Source organism: Rattus norvegicus, chromosome 7 (genome assembly GCF_036323735.1).
Source record: "Rattus norvegicus strain BN/NHsdMcwi chromosome 7, GRCr8, whole genome shotgun sequence".
Lineage (NCBI taxonomy): Eukaryota > Metazoa > Chordata > Mammalia > Rodentia > Muridae > Rattus > Rattus norvegicus.
The window spans coordinates 118255771-118276820 of record NC_086025.1 but is presented as its reverse complement, the minus strand read 5'-3'; the positions used below and the strand labels follow the sequence as shown (position 1 = coordinate 118276820).

The following is a 21050-nucleotide window of genomic DNA, read 5'->3' as shown; positions in this document are numbered from 1 at the left end:
ACCCCTGAGCCAATGTGTAGCTTTATGGACAATGAGCATGTGGGGGTGGGTCGTGGAGTGCATGTGGAAGTAAAAATCATGAGTGCTGCTTTCCAGAAGCATCCAGAAAATAGACTGGTGCAAGCCCCTGGGGAAGGCCAACTCCTTCCAACCTTGAGCTGAGAGGCCTTCTCATCCCCACCATCTTGCAGAGCCTCTGATCTGAGGGACAGCCTCTGACTTAAGCCCTTAGTATTAAGCAGGCCATGACAAAGTCACTGGGTTCCAGCAGAGCTGTTCTCTTGAGGTCTCATGAGCATGCCAAGGGCCCCCAACACACTCCCAGGCATGCCTACGATGGGGTCTGCACAGAGGCTGCCTGGCACCTTTCCAGGCAGTGAAAACCTGGCCTCCCCTCCCTGGAACCTCCTCCCCTGTGTGAATTACCTGCACACAATTAATTATGCAATTATCTAGATGAGGCCATGAAGAGAGATGGGCTGTGGGATAAGACGCTTCGACTTTGCCAAGTGCAAAACAGTCCTCCCTCACTTCTGAGATCCAGTGGCTGCCACAGATAGGGCCACAGTGTGACCTTGGGGGTGAACCTACCTCAAGATGTCCTTAATGGGTTCCAAAGCTCAAACTGCTACCCCAGAGCACCGTCACTGCAAGTAGCCTGGCTGTTCTTATGTCATGGAGAGGGTACCATCTGGAGAGCTGCTTTTCTGAAAAGTAGGGTGGTTCTGAGTTTGGGGTCCAAGATCAGGGCCTAAGAGAATAGACCCACTGTCCACCTGAGCTGCTAAGGGCCGTCTGCCTTTCAAAGCCTAGATGGGTAAGGTACACATAGACCTGAAAGTCAATACTTGGAACCTGGTGTAGGGAAGGCTGGAGGCTGCGTCTTTTTTTTTTTTTTTTTTTTTTTTTTGGCTTTTGTTTGTTTTTAAATGAACTATTTTCTGAAAGAGGCTTAAAGTTATGAGAGAAGAGAGGGTATGGAAGGTGGGTTTGTTGGTTCTCGGAGGAAGTTTCTAACAAGACGCTTGAGAGTAGACTGTCTGAACTGTGAGCCGTGAGCTCCAGGGAGCTGGAGAGATGGCCCAGTCATCAGGAATACTTGCTGCTCCTGCAGAGTTCCTTAGTTCAGTTCCCAGGTTGGGAAGCTTATAACTACCTGTGACTCCAGGGGACCCAACACCCTTTTCTGACCTCTTTGGGCATCCGCACGTATGTGGAAAACTCATGTACATACACATCTCAGATGAACAAATATAAAAGAAATAAAATAAACCTTCCTGGAAACCGTCTTTCCTTGGCGCCCTCTGCTGCTGCTGCTTACCGGCGTCAGCTGTCACGGTGACAGGCTGTCCGGCGCTGCGGCAAGAGTCAAGTATTCATCCACTTCCTGTCTGTTTGCAGCGCTTCCGTGCTTCCCAGAGAAGCTCTTCTGTGGCAGGTACTACTTGGGAGGAACTTCAAGTGGACAAAACCAAGTCCCCATCATGGTGCTTTCTGCCCAGCAGGGGGCAGACACATAAGCAAATGCTTATAGGACAGTTATGAATCCCCCGTCAACACTGCCTGTCTAGACTCTAATAAACTGTGTCATCTCATGGAATGAAAACCACCCCATCTCACAAGACTACAGCGTCAGTGCTGCCGACTGGGGACCTGTGTGCCAAAGTCCCTTCGCCCCACCCTGTGTGCTAAGCTTCAGCCCCACCATGGGGCCCACCCAATGCTGTTCCACAGAATCCCTAGGTTCTCCAACCAAGGGTCACGTGCTCCAGAGCTTCTGAGTGATTGACCCTGAACCCAAGTATACAAACTCTAAGGCTGATAAGCTGTTAGGTCAGGCTATCTCATTCTATCCTATCCTGTTGCCATTTTTTTTTTCAAAATGCAGCTAGACCCCTAACGCCTCACAAGCAGAATCTAGATGCTACATGTTCTGACATTCTTTGTGAAATCCTTCTAACCTTGCTGTGTCATTGCAAGAATTTTGTCTCTATGGCGAACTAAGAAAGCAACTAGACCCCTCCTTCCAGGGTCCCTATGACAAGCCAAAGTTCCCCCTGGGAACTAATAAGGTAATGATTTATTAGGTTTATATACAGAGCATGGGTGAAGTGTCACAGGCAGGAGTGTGGGTGACCCTCCCTCAGGCAGCCACACTGGAAGGTTGCATCCAGCATGGATGCAGCTGCCACAGCTGCAGAGATGGAGCCTCCTTCCCCTACACCTCCCCAGACCATATACTCTACCCCTCCCCAAGACCCCAGGGCTACACAGGTTAGAGCAGAATAGAAAACTGCATACAAGTGACTGGGAGGAGGGGCTGAATACTCAGGTGAGGGTCCCATGGCCCTAAGCTCCCTCTCCTGTGAGGGACCACCCATACTCAACAAGGACAGCTGTGATGATCTTTTGCAAGCAGGCACAGCTGGACCCACGAAGACAGCAGCTGCTTGGCTCTGAGGAGGGTGCTATGCAACATGCGTGTTTGAAATCTTGAATAAAATACTTAAAAAGCAAAGAACATACAGCCAGTTTCAGGTTTGCTAGAGCAGACCCAAGAACCTTGCTGGGACTTGGGAAGGCAGGCTCTCCATCTTTGGTTCTGTCAGCAGGTGAGGGGCCGGGGAGCACTGCTGCCTTTTCTGGGTTTCCATGTATTTATCAGCACTGATCTCTGAAGGGCACAGGCTGGCCTGAACATCTCTCGGCTTCAAGCCACAAAACTCCTGGGTGCAGTTGGGTAGGTTTGTGTACTAAATGTTTCTCGAAGCTCCCATGTTGAAGGCTCGGTCCCCAGTGCAGTGATGTTCAGTGGTTGGTGAGGCCACTGGGGGATGACTGGATTCTGGGGATTGTGGCTTCGTCGAAGGATTCATCCATTGAAGGATTCATAACTTAATAGTGTTTAGGAAAGTGGTGGGAACTTCAGGAGTGGGGTTTAGTTGGAGGAAGTGGGGCATGGGGACGTGATTTTGAAGGGGAATATCTTGTTCCTGGCCCCTCCCATCTTCCTTTAATTACTTCCTGGTTCCCAGTTCTATCTTGCCACAGACCTAGGAGCAATAGTGTGGATAGGCTATAGGTTGAAACTTCTGTGTGAACTGAGGTAAATCTTCCAACTGATTTCCTCACATGCTTTATAACAGCGGCTAAGTCTTCAAAGTCAATAGCTTTCTGTTAGAATAGGGCACTATGACGCAGCTTTCTGGAACCTTCTCCTCCAGCTCATTTGATGAGATCAGCAAGTGACTGGCATCTCTGTGAGTTCCTTTCAGTATTTAAGGGGGCAAGTAAGAAGGGTGCACTACTGTTGGGGGCTCTGACAATTTCTTTGTAAGAATAATGGGTGCTACTCATGGGACCACTGTAAGTGCCACACAGGGTGTGGTACGAAATGCACGCAGTTGGGGCTGAGTGGAATCGATACTCCTGTCCATCTTGTCTTTCATGGGTGATTAAGAAATGGAGGCCAGGGTTGCAAAGGATCCTGGGGCTCATTGTGGGGCTCCATGGCCAGGGGCATTGTTCCTTTGTTTACATCTTTACTTCAGAAGGTCAAGGAAACCAACCCACGCGCACACATGCACGGCATTTCATAGCTTGCAAAGACCTCTTGTGTGGACCTCTGACATGCCTCACCGTCATTTTGGGATTAACCTTTCCACTCTGACAAGCAGAAACAGGCTAGGAAGATAGCGGTGATACCCACCAGCCCTGCCACAGTCCAGTTTGGTTATCTCTGAGTTGAGGAGGGTCAGCACTCTGCTCTCTTCTGTTCTGCAATCCTATCTGGCAGCCCTCATCCCTCCTTTGACTGTTCTGCCCCAAGGGACGGGGCAGCTCCCTCAGGAAGGGTCTTGATTAACATCTTGGATCCCATGCTCATCTGCAAGCCAATCAACAACAGGAGGCTTGACTCTGTCCACCAATAGCACCTAGGAATGGCTACGAATTGAGTGAAAGTGGGGCTGGGGGCTGGGGGGGGGTGGGAGGTGGGGAAGATTTCCTGCTATGAAAGTGGAAGGAACTGAGGTCAGTCCCCAGAGTCTATGTAAACATGCTGGGATGCCTGTAATCCTAGCCCTGGAGGGCACAGACAGATTCCGGAGGCTTGCTAGCCAGCCGGTCTAGCCTACAGGGTGAGTTTCAGACAGATGAGAGCTGTCTCTAAAACAAGGTGGACAGTGCCTGAGGAATGATACTCGGGTTTGTCCCTTGGCCTCATGTACACATGCACATTCCTGCACATACACACATATGTACACACACACACACACACACACACACACACACCCAAAGTGACATCCCGACAGACCCACAGAGACACACAAAAATACACAGAGACACAGACACACACACACACACACACACACAGGCACACAGACACACACAGGCACACAGACAAACACACACACACCCAAAGTGACATCCTTACAGACCCCCCCCCACACACACACACAGGGTGTGTATGTATGGAGGAAACAGACACAGTGACAAGCTCCCTTCTCTGAAACAGTCCTCTCAGCCCAGTATCCAGCTACTGGAAAGGAAGGAAAGGGGTCCCAGGAATCCCCTTTGCTGGAGGGCAGATGTGGTCCTCGGGCTCCAGGTGACCTGCAAGGACTCCCACACCACTCACAGACTGCCTTTCCTCATTGAGATTCCATTTTTGTTTGTAAAAATTTTATTATTTAAAGATTTATTTATTTATTATATATAAGTACACACTGTAGCTGTCTTCAGATACACCAGAAGAGGGCATCGGATCTCTTTACAGATGGTTGTGAGCCACCATGTGGTTGCTGGGAATTGAACTCATAACCTCTGGAAGAGCAGTCGGGTGCTCTTAACCGCTGAGCCATCTCTCCAGCCCAAAATTTTATTATTTAATCTATGATTGTGTGTGTGTGTATGTGCACACAAGTACCTAAAGAAGTCAGCAGAGAGCATCAGATACCCTGGAGCTGGAGTTACAGGCACTTGTGAACCACCTCATGTGGGTGCTGGGAACAGAACTCAGTCCTCTCCAGGAACAGTTATTGCTCTCCACCACCAAGATCCAATCTCCCTTCCCCATCAAGGCTCTAACCTGAAGAGCTCTTCAAATGTCCTCTGTGCATCCTGTTCCCATGATCCCCGGACTGTCTAGCCCCATCAGCATCATCTCCTAACCAGCAGCTCAGATTGCCAAAATGTAAGCACCCTGGTGCTGGGGTGAGCAGTGACCTCAGGGACCCTGAGTGTTCCCAGAGGCTGGGTCCGTGTTCTTGAGGGTGGCAGTACTAAGTGGAATTGCCTAGGCTTTCCAGCACTGGCACTTCCGGGACGGTGCATATTGCTGTGGGCCAATGTCTCGGTGAGGATAGGCACTGAATGTGAGTACCTTCCATGCCTGCCACAAGATAGAGAGCTATGTATAAAGGAGGAGCCTAATACAGGACCTGCCCAGCCCGTCACTGACGCTGAGTGACCTTTGCTCACTGATATATGCAGCTGGATCTGGTCTTACATGGAGTGTCGAGAGTTCAGGGCCAAACAACTAGGATTTGAACACTTCTATGTTTCTAAGAGGCTGCATGACCTCCGGGCAATAGAGATTCCCTCTGAGCCCTGTGTGGCTCTCTTGAGATTGGGCCTCACCATGCCCAATAAACAAAGTCCTATGTATCATGCCTACTACCTAGTCGGGGCATCTTTTGGAGACAGCACGGGTAGCAGCTTCTTTTCTTTGTGCTTAGCTTTGAGTCATTATCCACTGTCCACCCCAGGAAGTCAGAAATCCCAGAGCTCGGAGAGGTGCCTGACAGGGCCAGACATGGGGAAAAAACAAACAAACAAACAAACAAACAAAAAACATGTGTCAGTTCCTTAGAGGACAGGTATGTGTTGCGGCTCAGATGTGTCTCTCGAAAGATAAATGATAAGAATGTAATCTTCAGAGCCATGTGTTGATGGATTTTGGAAGCAGGGCCTTTGGGAGGGTATTGGGATTAGATGAGGTCATTGGGAGCTTTGTAGGAGACCTGAGCTAGTACTCCTGCTCATCAGATGACATCCTGCCTCGTCATGGGGCAGGGAGGCCCTCACCAGATGTCAAGCCGGCACGTATACTTCCCAACCGCCATATATAGATATGCCAAGCAAGCACTTATTCTTTGTAAATAAATTACCCAGCTTTGAGTATTTTGTTCTCGAAACAGGCTAGGACACTGTGACAACAACGATTCCGGACTGGGAAGCTTTTACAATCCGTACATTGGAGCTCTGGTGGGCAGGGGAGACTTTGAAATGGCTTTAGGGGAGATTTGCGGTCCTTCAGTTCTTGGAAGACCTCTGAGCTAGCAGAAGCCCCATCTGGAGAGTGTGTAGTAGGCTGTTAGGAAGATCACAAAAGCTTGTTTACCCTTGTGAGGAAAGGTAGCTTTAGGGTACAAAGAAAGCCAGCCACCTCCATGGACACACTAGACACACCAGTTACCCCTATGGACATACCAGTCACCCCTATGAACCTGCTGGGACACAATAGTCACCCTATGGACACACTAGTCACTCCTATGGTCATACTGGGACACACCAGTCACCCCCATGGTCACACTGGGACACATCAGCCACATCCTTGAACATGAGGCCATATTAGCCACCCCCATGGACACACAAGGAAGGCTACACTAGCCACCCCCATAGATACACTGAGACACACCAGCTACCCCCAGAGACACACAGGGACACACCAGCCTCCCCCACAGCCATACCAGGCCACACACAAACCTTGCAGCTCACATCTTTACCGAAGGGCTTTCCTTTGAACAAAATTGCAATCCACTTTCTAGGTGCCCCCGAGGCATGCTTGTGAGCTGCTTCTGGGGAGAATTTATTGTATATTTATTTATGCACCGCTCTACAGCAGCCATCAGTTTGAAGCACACAGAGCCCAGTTGGTTTTTCTCATTCATATTCATATATATATATATATATATATATATATATATATATATATATATATATGTACCAAAATGTCACCCCTTAAGCAGACTCAGTGAGAAGGGCTACCTCTTGGCTCTTGGGTGGAGCGCTGCTTTGAAAACTCCTTCAATTGGTCCTTAGCATTGCCTAGCCCACAGGCAGGGAAAGAGAATAAAATTCGACCTTTGCATTAAAAAAAAAAAAAAAAAAAAAAAAAAAAAAGCAAGGATTTAACCACATGACTGAGCAATGTTTAAACAGCACAGTACGTCAGCTGGACTTAAGTGACGTGGCTCAGCTTAATGTATGTGGCCTTACAAACCAACATGAAACACCAAGGAACGCCCGAGGGGTACAGACAGGCACCTGGCAGTCACTGGGAGCAAGGGCGTGGCCAGGCGGAGGGGTACACTCCTGGCCGTGCTGCAAACCGGTCCTCAGAACCAGTACTCAGAGACAAAGATATGCACATTGACGACGTTCCGGTGGGAAACCACGCCTCCCAACACGTAGTTCATCTCCAGCTTCAGGACGGCATAAAATGGGCCCACGATGGGCCGCACTTGGCGCACGACACCTGGGGAGAGAGCAGAAGACATCCTGTTGGGTGTCAGCAGGCACGCAGCAACATGGGTATCCGGGAAAGGGGTTTCCTCGGGAATTTCGAGGCTACTGTGGTAGCCCGAGGCAGATGCTTGAATCACCAGGGTAACCATCTCCTTCCACCTGGTCACTCTGGGTTGTTTCCAGTCACTAGGGATAGGTGAGCTCACTACCTCCCTTCTGTCACACATAGCTTCAAATAGGAGGGAAGCAGCGAGTGTGGCTTTGGGGGTCGGCAGGTCTGGGGCAGCGCCAGCACCTGCCCTTGTGGGGAACTCCGGTTTCCTGTTTTACCATTTGTCTAATGGGGGTTCAAAGGCCCCAGAAAAGGCCTGAAATAGAATTGAGCCTTCTCTCCTTCCGTCCTTCCTTCTTAGACCCTAGACGGGGACCTTGGGAAGAAGAAAAGCAATAGTTTATTCCTGATTCCTGAGATCTTTGAAGACAAGGGTGGGTTCTCAACCTCCTTCTCCAGGAGAAGCAGTCCCAAGTCCCTATAAGACAGGCCCTTGGACCTCCTGCAGCATGTTATCTAGATTCTCCAGCATGCCATCTGCCCACATATCACCCATAGACTTCTCCCTAAGCAAACCTGTGTTTAACTTGGGAACCCAGCATTACAGACCTCCACAGGCAGTTAGCACCCCATTCTCATACCCATGATGGCCACAGCATTGCGACCATGTCCCTCCAAAGGCCTAGAAGCAAATATGGCTTCTGTCAAAGGCTCGTCACCCTTTGCCTGCCACTGGGCCCCTCCCTGGGCTGGGTCTGCCTGCCAGGTTGGATGGGGTCACAATGCTGGCTGGGCCCGTAAGATTCTCAAAGCTCCTTTGAATCCATACATGACACTTCTCCTCCCTGTAGGCCCGAAGCCCACAGGGTGTCTGTCTGCCAGCAACTGTGACATTAGCCACTGGAGAGCAAGGGTGTTCTTACCACTCTGCCCATGGCTAAAAAGTTGCTACTCATGCTATCGTGAGAGGCCAATGAACCTGTGATCTGCTACAGGACAGTGGTATGATAAATGTCTTCAAGCTCTGATCAGATCCCGCCTCCTCGCCACTAAGCAGTATTTCAATATAGTTTTTTTTTTTTTTTTTTGGTTCTTTTTTTCGGAGCTGGGGACCGAACCCAGGGCCTTGCGCTTCCTAGGTAAGCGCTCTACCACTGAGCTAAGTCCCCAGCCCCTCAATATAGTTTTATGGGGACAGGATAGATGGCTCAATGGTTAAGAGTGATACTGCTCTTGCAGAGGACCCAAACTTGATTCCTAGCACCCACACTGAGTGGCTCACAAACACTATATGACTCCAGCTCCATGGGATACAAAACCTCTTCTGATCTCCCATGCATATATACAAATAGAGATTTAATTTCTAAAATATAAATATTGTATTTTATATAACATATATTTCATTCAAATAGTGTATATATATATCACACACATACATATATATAATTGATTGTATATAATGACATATAAGATTTCAACATATAACATAGACATCGTAAAGCCTTATCTCTTTGTGGGAGTGGGTTTCAACCAGGGTCTCATGTAGCCCAGGCTGGCTTTAAACAAATTATGCATTAGATTATGACCTAACACTCTTGACCCTTGGACCCCGTTTTTGGGGATTATAGCTATGTATCACCATGCCTAACTTGCATAAAATGTAAATTGATAAGGGCCATGTTATAGTTTCATTCTGACATAGTATTTATATGTTGATCATACTGTCACACCTACAGGTTGCCATGCATGTCAATCTATTTTATTTGAGTGAGCATTCCTCCCCACAGGGTCCACAGTTCAGACACATAGCCACGGCAGGGCATGTGGTAGGTGCCTGACATTGAAATACATAAGAGTGGAGAGGGGGCTGGTGAGATGGCTCAGTGGGTAAGGCAACTGGCACACTAACCTGATAATCTGAGTGTGCGTGTGTGCGTGAGTGCGTGTGTGTGTGTGTGCGTGTGTGTGTGTGTAACATAAGGTTTTAAAAAAGAATGTAGAGAATGCAGTGGTAGTTGTAGAAGGCGGGTCTGGGTCAGAAAAGTAAGTGAAAATTCATGTGTGGGGCACAGGGATTGAGCTTGAGCGATGGCCGACCTGAGTCAGAGGAGTTACTTAACAGCTCTGAGTCTCAAATTCCTTTTCTGTGGACAGACATAAAACCCAGCAATTTCCAAAACCAGAAACCAAACAAACTGGGGGCCCAGGCCTGCAATCTCAGCCACTTGGAATGTGAGAACAGGAGGATGGAGTGTTCACTTTCCTGGGCTACAGCATGAGTTCAAGGCCAATTTGGGAGTTTGTGAGGTCCTGTCTCAAAATAAAGTTTCTAGAAAATGTAGCTTACTGGCAGAGCACTTCCCAGCAAGTGTGAAGGCCCTGGATTTAGTCCCCAGCACACATGCGCACACACACACACACACACACACACACACACACACACACACACACAAATGACGATTGACTATAAAACAATATTTCGGGGCTGGGGATTTAGCTCAGTGGTAGAGCGCTTACCTCGGAAGCGCAAGGCCCTGGGTTCAGTCCCCAGCTCCGAAAAAAAGAACCAAAAAAAAAAAAAAAAAAAAACAATCAATATTTCAATGTGATCTCCGCACTCCAATGGGTAGGAAATATTTGCATCTAAACTTATCATATCAGGGAATCTACAAAGGATCATTTCTGTCATATCTAAAGACTAGAACTCTACACTGTTGTCTGGTTTGTAAAAACCACATGGTGGGACAAAGCGCCAAAGTGAATTCTGCCTTAGTCAAGGGAGGACTACAGGGCCTCCAGGTGCCAGGCCTCATCACAGACATGAGTCACTTTCAGAGCCTACAGTGGCTCAAGATCTTTGCACGAAGCAAGAAAGATGACTAAGGGGAGCTCGAGATGCGGCCTGGGTTAAGCAAGAGCTTGTGTGGGTGCAGGCTCAAGGAATGCGTCCTTTCCAGCTCATCCAGAATCTTCTGTTTTCTGTCCCTTTGACCTGAAGTCTGTGTGGTACCTGCAGCGAGCTAGCCACAGCCTCACTCAGCCCAGAGCTATCTTTCCCACACTAGACCCCTCAGAGGGCCTGGCTCCCACCCTTCCCAGCTGGGCACACTTTCCTGCACCTCTGTTTTCAGAGACTAGGTTTCCTCTGTCTCACTAGTTCAAGCCTGACTTTCACACTCTTGTCCTCACCTTGACTGAAACCAGAGCGCAGTGTTTCATGAAAGATGACACAAACAACCCAGCTGGTCCCCAGGGCCTGGTACTTAACAGCCAAATTAATGGCTGGTTCTGGTCCCAACTTTTTTTTTTGTTTGTTTGTTTTTTTGTTTTGTTTTTTGGTTCTTTTTTTCGGAGCTGGGGATCGAACCCAGGGCCTTGCGCTTCCTAGGCAAGCGCTCTACCACTGAGCTAAATCCCCAACCCCTTGGTCCCAACTTTTTATTCATAGCTTTCTATCATCTGCCATCTTCTCACTCACCTATCATCCATTTCTATCCATCCATCTATCTATCTATCTATCTATCTATCTATCTATCTATCTATCTATCCATCCACTTATCCACCAATCAGTGGATCCATCCATCCATTGACCCATCCACCCATCATCCATTTATCCCACTGACCTACTCATCCATTAATCTAACCATTTATCTCATCAATTCTTCCAGCCATCCTTCCCTCTACCCATCTGTCCCTCTATCCAACAGATGCTAATCTACACAGGGAGATTTGAAGAAGTTTCTGCAGAGGCGCTCGTATTTAAATTAGGTTGTGAAGAGTAAGCAGGGGCCCAGAGAGCAAGAAGGACATGTATTCTCAACTATAGCGCTCCACCTGCCCAGTTCAGGGGATGTTCCATTTGCCTCCCATTCAGGGCAGACTGCATTGTGCTCATGCCTGCTCCACCATCCCCAGGGCTTGGGCAAGCACCTGGCAGGAGTTCAGCCATGACTACTAAAGGAGATGGAGATTCAGAGGAAAGGAAAGGAAGTCAGTTCTTGAGGCCACACTAAGAATGCATCACTGTCTGGCATCACAGGTGGCATTTCATTCTGTATGATCTGTTTTAAACTCCTGCAAATACTCTTCGAGAGCAAAGAACCCCTTCCTCCATGGGGACCACAGGCTAGTGTGGGCTATGGCACAAACTGGGAGCCACGAGGTTCATTCTGGGAGTCAGAAATTGGCTGGAGGCACTCCACAGTTTCTCCCTCCTGGTTCTCCTGAACTCAGGTCCTCCTGTCCCCATGGTCCCATCACCTTCCCGTGAGGAGCCCTATGACCACCTTCTTCATTGTGTCATTCCACACGAATCTATTCTGTGATTGCCCGTAGCATTTGCCTTCTTAGAGCACCCCATGAAGGAGGCTAGGGCTTCCCACTGAAGTGCTGTCCTGTGATACCCACTGAGAGAGCTTGGAGCAGCTACCCTAAATAGGATGTCTGTATCAAACCCCACCCCTTCGAGGCTCAGGGACCTAGGTAGAAGAGGAGGCAGAGAGATTGTAAGAGCCAGAGAGGTCATGTATGACTCCAAGGAAACCGTTTTCTAGACAGAACAGAACTGATGTATATCTATGTGAACTCACAGGGGCTGACAGCACACAGATGCACAGAGCTGTACAAATGCAAATCAGACAAAACCGCAGCACTGAGACCAGGAGTGGACTTGAAGTTCCACCCCCAATCAAGAACCTCGATGCAATTGATACCTGCTGGGAGGGAAAGTCAGTTTTCTCCAATAAAAGGTAAAAGGTCACTGGGTATATCAACCCCATTCCAGGGCAGGCTTCATGCTCAGGAGTGGTTGACAAACACAAAACAGACTCCATTGTTTTTCTGTGTGCATTTTGTTGGTGTTGAAATGGTTTGATTTTTTTGAGAAAGAGACAGAGATAGAGATAGAGAGAAAGAACATAAAGTTGGGTGGGTAGGAAGGTGGGGAGAATCTGAAAAGAGTTGGCGAACAGAAAATTATATGATCAAAATACATTTTACAAAATTTAATAAAATTAAAAATGTTAACAAACAAACAAATGTTTGTCCTGCAAGCACTGGGAGCTGTGGAAGGCTTTGGCTAAGGGCATATTTATTTGACTGACCTGTGGAGCAGCCTTTTCTACTAGCCTGACACGCTCATCCCATCTGGAAAGGTGTTCCCACCCTTTCGAAGGCTCTGGAAGAAGGGAGAGAGGACCCAGCAGATGGTTCACTGGGTAGTGCTTGCCTTGCAATCAGGAGGACCTAAGTTAGGCCCCTCAGCATCCATGTGAAGGTCATGTGGGTTGATGTGCACTGTGATCTTAGTGAAGGCCAGATGCGGGGCAGACAGGTGGACCCCTAGAGCTCAATGCCCTGCTAGCCTAGCCTACTCAGCGAAATTCCAGGCCAATGAGAGACCCTGTGTTGAACAAAAGATAGACAGTGCCTAAGGACAAATAGAAAAGATTGTCCTCTGACATACGCATATACACTGTGCATGCATGCACCTATACACCAAGCATGCGTACACCTGTATTCACGTGTAATCACACACATGTGCGCACAGACACAGACAGAGAGAGTGGGGTGGGGTGGGGGCATGTGCTGCTGCATTTTATAGCTTTAACCTTTAACAGCTTTCCAAATCCTCATCTTTGGCATTTCTGCTCCAGGTCCCAGGCGTTTCTGGTATTCCTCCTCAGCGTGTCTGTACCTCTTAGAGATATAATTAAGTCTGTTTTTCCCCCCATTGAAAAATGTAGCCCCCTGGAGGCAGCTCACCTTCACGTCTCGGCTCTGCTGTGTAACCTGAAGCTGATGTTCTGGGATTCTTGCTATCCTGAACGCAAAGTCCGCAGATCCAGAAGGGGAAGTTTGTCTCCTGAGGTTGGTGATCGCCACACCCCCCTGAGCCCATCCGAGATCCTTCCATGTAATTCAGGTGTCTATCAACCGTTTGGAATGACATAAACTCGTCTAGGCTCTCTGCACACCTGACTGGTTCTCAGACATTTTATCCAGATAGCTGGAGTCAGACCTTCTGGTTCTTGGGGTGCCTCTGGCTGGCCAGTTGTGTGACCTTACGCAAGGCCTCATGTGGTCTTTAGTTCAGCTTCTGATACGAAAGGGCCGTGATTCAGACTGACAGAGTGTAATGGAGTGGACCAGGCTGTCAGAATATTTCAACTAACAAGATGATGAGTCAAGACACTGCGTGTGATGCTGTGGCAAGGGAACAGACAGTGGCTTGAGTGGGGAAAGGCACACATGACAGTCTGAAAGCTACACGTCATCACCAAGCAGAGAAGAAGAAACTATTTCTCCCTGCTGCCAGACTAGGGGCAGAGTGATTTATCTTCTGGGGGATCAGTCACTGTAGCATAAAGTCAAGACATGGCTAGTCCTGCGTACCTGGGTTCCTGATTTACTCAATGAATGGCTACTGAATTCGTGAATTATGGGGTCAAGCATTGAATGTAACCTAGAAAGTGGGAGATGATTGGGAAATAGTGACCAACAGCCCAAAGCGTTGACATTTCAGATAGTGACCACCTGGGAGGAGAATGGGCAGTAGGGAAGTGTTGGGCTCCCTGTCTGGCCTCAGTGGCCACCCCCCTCCCCATGCCAGACACTGGAAAGAAGACATCATTAGATCCAGCAAACCTCCCAGGATCAGAACCACAGGCTGCAACAGGTAGCATGGGCCGGAGCAAGGAGCTAAAGTCAAGGAAGGGATACTGTTGGCTCAGTGAGCACTCCCATCCTGAACACACAGGGCCTACATGATGGGGACTTTGGGATATTTGCACACACATGTCCTGATGGACAGCAGAATGTTGCAGATGAAGCCGGGAAGGACCCCACATCTGAATGTGAAATTCATCTGTTTCACGTTGCCTCTTGCACACGGTTACGTATGCAATATCCTTTGGAATGTTGCTGATGGAGGCGAGTTTGACCACGTGGAATACTCTTCTCGTGGTCTCAGACACCCATCAAATGTCAGCTTTTGGAGCATCTCTGTATTCGGGGGAGTGGGGAGTAAGAAATGTTTGACTTGAATCTATACACAACCAGGGTGCAGTTGGGTGGGGAAAGAGCCTCCAGGGCAGGGGTGGGGAAGACCCCCAGTGGCCAGGCTGAATTTGGTCCCCACCATCGATCTGTGAAGATGACCAGCTTCATCCATGAGGAGGGAGGAACCAAAGGTAAAGTCCTGAGAATAAGATGTCCCAAATTCTAGATACCTAGGCCATGACTCCCAGTCCAGGTAGGACTGATCCCAAAGCTCGGCTCACTATGTGACACAACCCATGGATGCTTCCAGTGTACCCTGCCCTGCCCTGACTCAAAACTACTCCAGCAAGGGACTGGAGCGATGCCTCAGTGGTTAAGGCCACTTGCTGCTCTTTCAGAGGACTGGGGTTTGGTTCCCAGAACCCACACGGTGGCTCACGACCATCTAAAATTCCTGTGCTAGGACATCTAACACCCTCTTCTGACCTCTGTGGACACCAGACATGCACACGGTACACAGACATATATGTAGGCAAAAACACTCAAACACACAAAACAAAATAAGTAGTTCTTTAAAAAAAAATCATCGGCAAACTCATCAGAAGTATATGGAATTTTAGAGCCATCACACCAGGAATTAGGGCTGTGTCTGAACTCCCCACACCCTGCCTTCCTGCTTGCCCGAGAAACCCCATAATGGCCGGAAAGGAAGGAGGACAGGTGTCTCGGCTGCATATTTAAAATACCAAATGTCACTCAACATGTTTCAGCAAAACTCATGAGCCATATTTCGGGATTATTATAAACGCGCCCCGCCTCAAGTCTCCAGTGAGCAAAAGCAGATACATCAAGCAGACACCTGCAGGCAGCCAAGTGGAGGAGATAAAGCCCAGGGCGCAGCTGCCCTGGCGAGAACCGAGATGTGAAGAGGTGCAGCTTGGCTCTACACCGCCCTGACCCACATCCAGGATGGGGAACCAGAATTCCTGCAGCACTGGGCCAGCACATACTAAGGACTGCTGGTTGTGACTGGTACAGGACCAGTGCTCTCTGTGGTTTATCTCGGGTGGAAATAACACTCAGGGTAACCCAGTGACTCGCTGAAAATCACACAGCCAGGAAGATGCAAACTAGGACTTTGACCAGAACCTGGACCAATGTGCCTTCCCCCAAGCCGGGTTGTGGCTTTAACAAAAGAAAGGCAAGGAAGGTTTGGGTGATACTCTGGAAGGATGTGCTCCTGCTTGTATTGAATTGGTCAACAGTGGAACTGTACTGGGAGGAGCAGGGTGCTGTGTCCTTTTCCTAGTCCTCTCCACCCACCTGCAGAGTCCTACCAACCTCAATCCCAACCATGTATAGGTGGCCCCAAACATACTGAACCCCAATCCGCCCTCTCCTGAACCCCTCTCCTTCCTCCCTGTGGCTGTCAGTCTCCACTCTCAACCTAACTGATGTACAACCACCCAGGAGACTTGAGAAGCACATCTCTAGGTTTCCCTGAGGATTGACTGGGGTGGGTGAAGCCACCCATGGGATGGGGACCCAGACAGTATAAAGCAGGTAAGGAGAGAGAGGCAGCACTGGTGCCCCCTGCCTGTGCCCTGCTTCCGAGCTGCCATGAGGTGACCTAATCCACTGTGCCATCTCTGTCTTGCTGAACTGTGCCCCTGAGAACTGAGGGCTGAAAGGAAATCTCTCTTGTTTCTCTCAAGGATTTTGTCACTGAATGAACAAAAGAAATCAGAAAAGGAAAGGGCACGGCTGCTCCCAGATATGGTGGAGGAGAAGGTTTATTGTAGGTGTGAGGGCACACATAGCCAGAGATGGGAACATCTGGGAGAGTCCAGAGTTGATGTGACCCTGAGCCACAGGAGGAGAGAGGGGAGAGGAAAGAGGAGAGCTAGACCAAGAGACCAGAGGGTAAAGGATAGATAGATACAAAGGCCAGGGTGGGATTATATAGGGAGGGGCAGCCTAGCCCATGGGCTGGAGACGGTTAGGGCAGGGGGTGGGTGTGCCAGCCAGGAGGACCTTTAACAGTTAGGGACTGAAGGACGTTGGGAAAACCTGACAGTCAAGTCCAGTTTGATCTGTTAATGAGCACTTGAGCCATTTGTCTGGAGTTTAAGACCTAACAGTCACAACGACAAGAAAGCACTACTCCCAAACCCTACCCGGCTCCTCAGAGCCAGGAATTTGGAGCAGTTCTGGTTCTCAGCTGATACTTTCTTCCAGCCTCAGGCTCACTCATCACCAAACTTCTTATTATCAGAGTTCTTTCCTCCAAACAGGCCCTTGGGCCGGGCCTCACTGTTTCCACTGGAGCTTGCAGCCCCTTCATCCCCACCTTCTAGAAGGTAAGTCTGGTAGCAGGGTCCTCCAGTGGTTCTGGATATGATGGGTGCGAGGGCCTGGTACCGCCTAGTAGATGTTTTTGTGCGTATTATAGGCCATGTGTGTGCGCGCGCGCGCGCGCGCACGTGTGTGTGTGTGTGTGTGCGTGTATGTGTGTGTGTATGTATGTATGTGTGTGTGTGTATGTGTGTATGTGTGTGTATGTATGTATGTGTGTATGTGTGTGTATGTGTGTGTATGTGTGTATGTATGTATGTGTATGTGTGTGTATGTGTGTGTGTATGTATGTATGTGTGTGTGTGTGTGTGTGTGTGTGTGTGTGCACTCAATAAACAGGGGAGGGGGCAACCCAATGATGACTCCTTGGTCCTCTCTATCCTGAGTCTCAGCGTTACAGCTTAGCAGCCCTTCCTGGGTGCCAGGCCTTTACCCTGACCCTGTACCGGCTATTTCTTGTCTCTGTGACCATCTTGGCTTGCATTCAGTCTGGGCCCTTCTTTGTCTTTCCCCTCTCCACGCTCATGAGCTCACTCGCTCTGGAGGAAGGGATCCACCGCATGATTCCAGCCACATCTCTGAAGGGTTTTGACAAGCGCTGTAGACCCAATGTCTGAATGAACAGCTTGTGAGCCGTATACTTTCCTGTCACCCCATCACTGCTTCAGCGACTTACCTTACAGCCGTGAAAACCAGATACCTGCCACGGCCTGCCAGCCCAACCATATCCCTATCTGTCCACACCACACCCTTCCTAGAGACCCCAGTGGTTAGAGCCACTATGACATTGGCCTCCCGGAGGAAGCTCTAGGGGAGCTTCCTGCATTGCTCAGCGGAAATCCATGGCAAAGGCTTTCCTGCAGCTTTGAGGTCCCAAGGCTCCATCTCATTCTTCCTCTGCTTTAGCTGCAGCGAGCACATGTGCCTCGGGGCTTTGTGCGGCCTGTTCTCTCAGCCTCCAGTGCTCTTCCTCCAGCTTGCCTGAGGCTCATTCCCTGGGCTTCTCTGTCTTTGCCAAGTGTCCCCAGTATTCACATCTGAAGTGGTATATCCTCCCGGCCCCTTTCTGAGGTTCTTGTCACCACCAGACCGTATCATATTCTCGGCAGTGGGATAAAAAGTGGGACCGCTTTGTTCCCAACTGTGACCCAGAGAACAGCCTGGGGTGAGCCGTGAATGATGAGTAGTTTACTAAGAGGAAAAGGAGGTGGAGAGAGGATGGTGTGTGTTGGGAGTATGGGTACGGCTGGCCTGGGTGGTAAAAGTTAACATTTGTGAGAGGCAGGGCTGGAGGTGCCAGTGGGCAGACCTGGGTCATCATGCAGCCTAAAACCTGGGTTTCCAGCCAGGCGCTGTTTAACTCGACAGTGATCAAGACAGAAAGACTGTCCCTTATGCTCTCTGTTCTGAGGAGAGAGGAGCAGGAGGGAACAGCAGATCTAGGCTGCAGATATCCGCCCCAGCCAGGCAGCAGGGAGAAACAAAGTTAACCCTGGTTGTCGTCAGGGAGGGAGCCAACCAGTGATTCTCAGGTTCTACCTTGAAGAGTGGAGGCTGAACTCTTCCAACCACAGCAGGCAAGCACACTCCTCAAAAGGATGCATCCTGGGCTCTGCACTACTGCCAGACCACTGGATACAAGGTGATAGAGACTTCCTGTCTGGGAGGCAGCTCCAGGTACTTGTACCAGCAGCCATGAGCACAGGAAGGGTCTGGAGGGCAGAGCAGTAACCCAAGGGTTCACGTCTGGCTTGTTCAGAGGCCTGTCTCAGCACTGTGCACACATGACCCACCTGCAGCCCCACCTGCATGCAGCCCCACCTGCTGGCTGTGCCTCACTGTGCACACATGGTCTGCCTGCAGCCCCACCTGCTGCCCCACCTGCTGGATGTGCTGCACTGTGCACACATGGCCCACCTGCAACGCCACCTGCTGGTTGTGCTGTCATTCATCTACAGGCATCACCCGGCCTCACTCTGGGATGGGTAAGGGGAGCAAATACATGCTCCTTTGCTACATCTGGTCCTTTATACCTCTTCACTGACTTGCGAGAGACACCTTCTCAAGACCTGTGCCTGTCATCTGTTCAGACAGACATCCTACCTGCATATACCTGCAGCATACAGTCTCCAGTTACTTAGGCACATCGCTACAGGGACCAAGTGAACTCAGAGGATGAACTTTCCAGATACTTGCCAGGCCAGCCTTCCAGTCTAACCTTAATGATCACCATTGCCCGGGAGTGAGGCAGGCATCATCCTGGTCCAGCTTTCTTAGAAACTGGAATAGTTTCACCCACACAGTTTCAATTGCCTGGCTCTTGTAACTGGCTGATGGCATATTTAGTGCTTAGCGTGGGTGGGGCACCCCATCATATCAGCTGTTCCTCTTATGGAGTGGTGGCTGCAGGGGGCTGCTGGCCATCAGCTAGACTAGGCTTTGGGTCTAAAGGCTCCCAGAGCTGTCCCAGCAGGGAAGACAGCACTGCCACTATTGGCCAACGGCTCGGGCCACACCCAGCAGGATCCCAGGGGGCATTTGGAGCCACCTGGGCAAGGGCCAGGACTCTTGGCAGTTCTTTATGGCCCTTTAGCATTACTTCAGTAGTCCCCTAGCAGAGATCATGGTCCCATCAAGCTCTTCCCCATATTCATGCCTGTGGATTGGGGGTGTATGTCTCTTGTTTAGTCCTTTGAGCATCTGCATCTGTGAGCTTGGGGGCGGGCCATCTCCTATGGTGCTGAGAGGCCTTAGGCAGTGAGTAGATCCTACCTTTGCTCCACCAGGCCCCCACACAGGGAGCACAAAAGGTGTCTGTCCTCTTCTTACCCTTCCGTCTGGCCCCCTTTGAGGGATACACCTCCCCGCCCCCTGCCCTGCCTGCACCTCCTGCCAGCCTCGTGGCAGAGTCAAGCCCTGGCCCATCCCAGACTGAGGAGGAGGAGGCTGGGCCCCTCACCCGGGAAGCAAGTTGGCTGCTGGCCAGGGTGTGGCCCCGGTGACAGGGCTATGCCTCCCGGAGAAGAGAAGGCGCCTAATCCCCGGGATTTGCCGTGAAAGCCAGGACAGGGCCAATCACTCCTCACCAGGCAGGGATGGCTGCGCTGTTGTTTTAGGTGGAGTTTCTGAATGTCATTTGCAGTGCCCACTGATCCCAGGCCAAACCTGCCAAATTGGATTTCAGGGCAGGGTCAGTCTCTCATATTTAACCCCTTGGGAGGTAATGGTTTAAAGAGGCAGTTCAGATCCTCCTAGCTCGGCCAACAATGATGAACTGATGCCAAAGAGCCTACGAAAGCAAGACCTTAAGTCCCAAGTCAGTTCTTCTGGTCCCACTCTGGGGTCACTGTGTACAGGTGAACAGGTTGTACGCTGCATACAGACTAAGCTAGGAATGGCGTCGCTAGGGTTTCGCAGTGTGTAACGTTCAACTGCCCGTGGCGGTCCTGACACATATGACTCTCACCCTCTTGAGATGTGTAGCCAGCTTCTGAAGAATACCCACTTTCAACCGTGGACACCCCATGGATGCAGCTAGAGAAGCTGGCAGGCAGCATTCTGAAAGCGAGTGAGTGGCCCTGCTTCCCAGCCATCCGTGCAGGGCCTGGCACAGGGCAGGGTCACACCTGCCCTTGTGAGATAAGTAAGGTAATCCAAGACTGGCAGGACGGGGGAAGCAGGCCCTCCATTTTGCTTTAGGCCAGGCCAGACTCACTGGCCCAGGCTACAGGACATACCTGTCAAACAGTTCCCAGGCAGTGAACTGGAGTGAACAGCCCCACACTGTCCCATCAAACCACTTGTGCACTGCCACCCAAGGGTGCTCTGAGTTTCCCCAAGAGGCTCACTTGTCAACAGCCCACGCAGGCAGAGTACTCTAACCTTGTGTTTAAATACACACATCACCTTGATCCTTATGGTCCCACGGGGCAAGAACTACTGTGTGGATCTCTTGAGATAAAAAACCGAGGCCCAGAGAATTTGTGTAATCAGTCTGAAGCTACAAAACTGGAAGTGAAGACCCACAAATCAAGCCCAGAACAGCTCTTATTGGGGCCTTTTGGAATCAATTATTGTACATGACCCTAAAAGAAACAAACCAGCCCTTGGTATT

The 21050-nt window shown here is 49.9% G+C and overlaps 1 protein-coding gene and 1 long non-coding RNA gene across 3 annotated transcripts in view; one reads left to right on the top strand and one right to left on the bottom strand.

The window, feature by feature from the left end:
* Positions 1–6855: 6855 nt before the first annotated feature.
* The window catches only part of Fbln1 (fibulin 1), a 79619-nt gene continuing 65424 nt past the window's right edge, over positions 6856–21050 (bottom strand). Inside the window, exon 17 of the mRNA NM_001127547.1 lies at positions 6856–7540. Within this exon, the coding sequence (NP_001121019.1) occupies positions 7401–7540 (140 nt within the window). The 3' untranslated portion in view covers positions 6856–7400. The remainder of the gene's footprint in view (positions 7541–21050) is intronic.
* On the top strand, positions 7437–13554 carry LOC120093703 (uncharacterized). 2 transcript variants are annotated; one of them, XR_005487283.2, is made up of 3 exons: positions 7437–7726; positions 12174–12330; positions 13327–13554. It is a non-coding gene; the product is annotated as an uncharacterized LOC120093703 (long non-coding RNA). The 2 variants fall into 2 exon arrangements; XR_005487282.2 differs by lacking the exon at positions 7437–7726 and adding an exon at positions 7786–8584.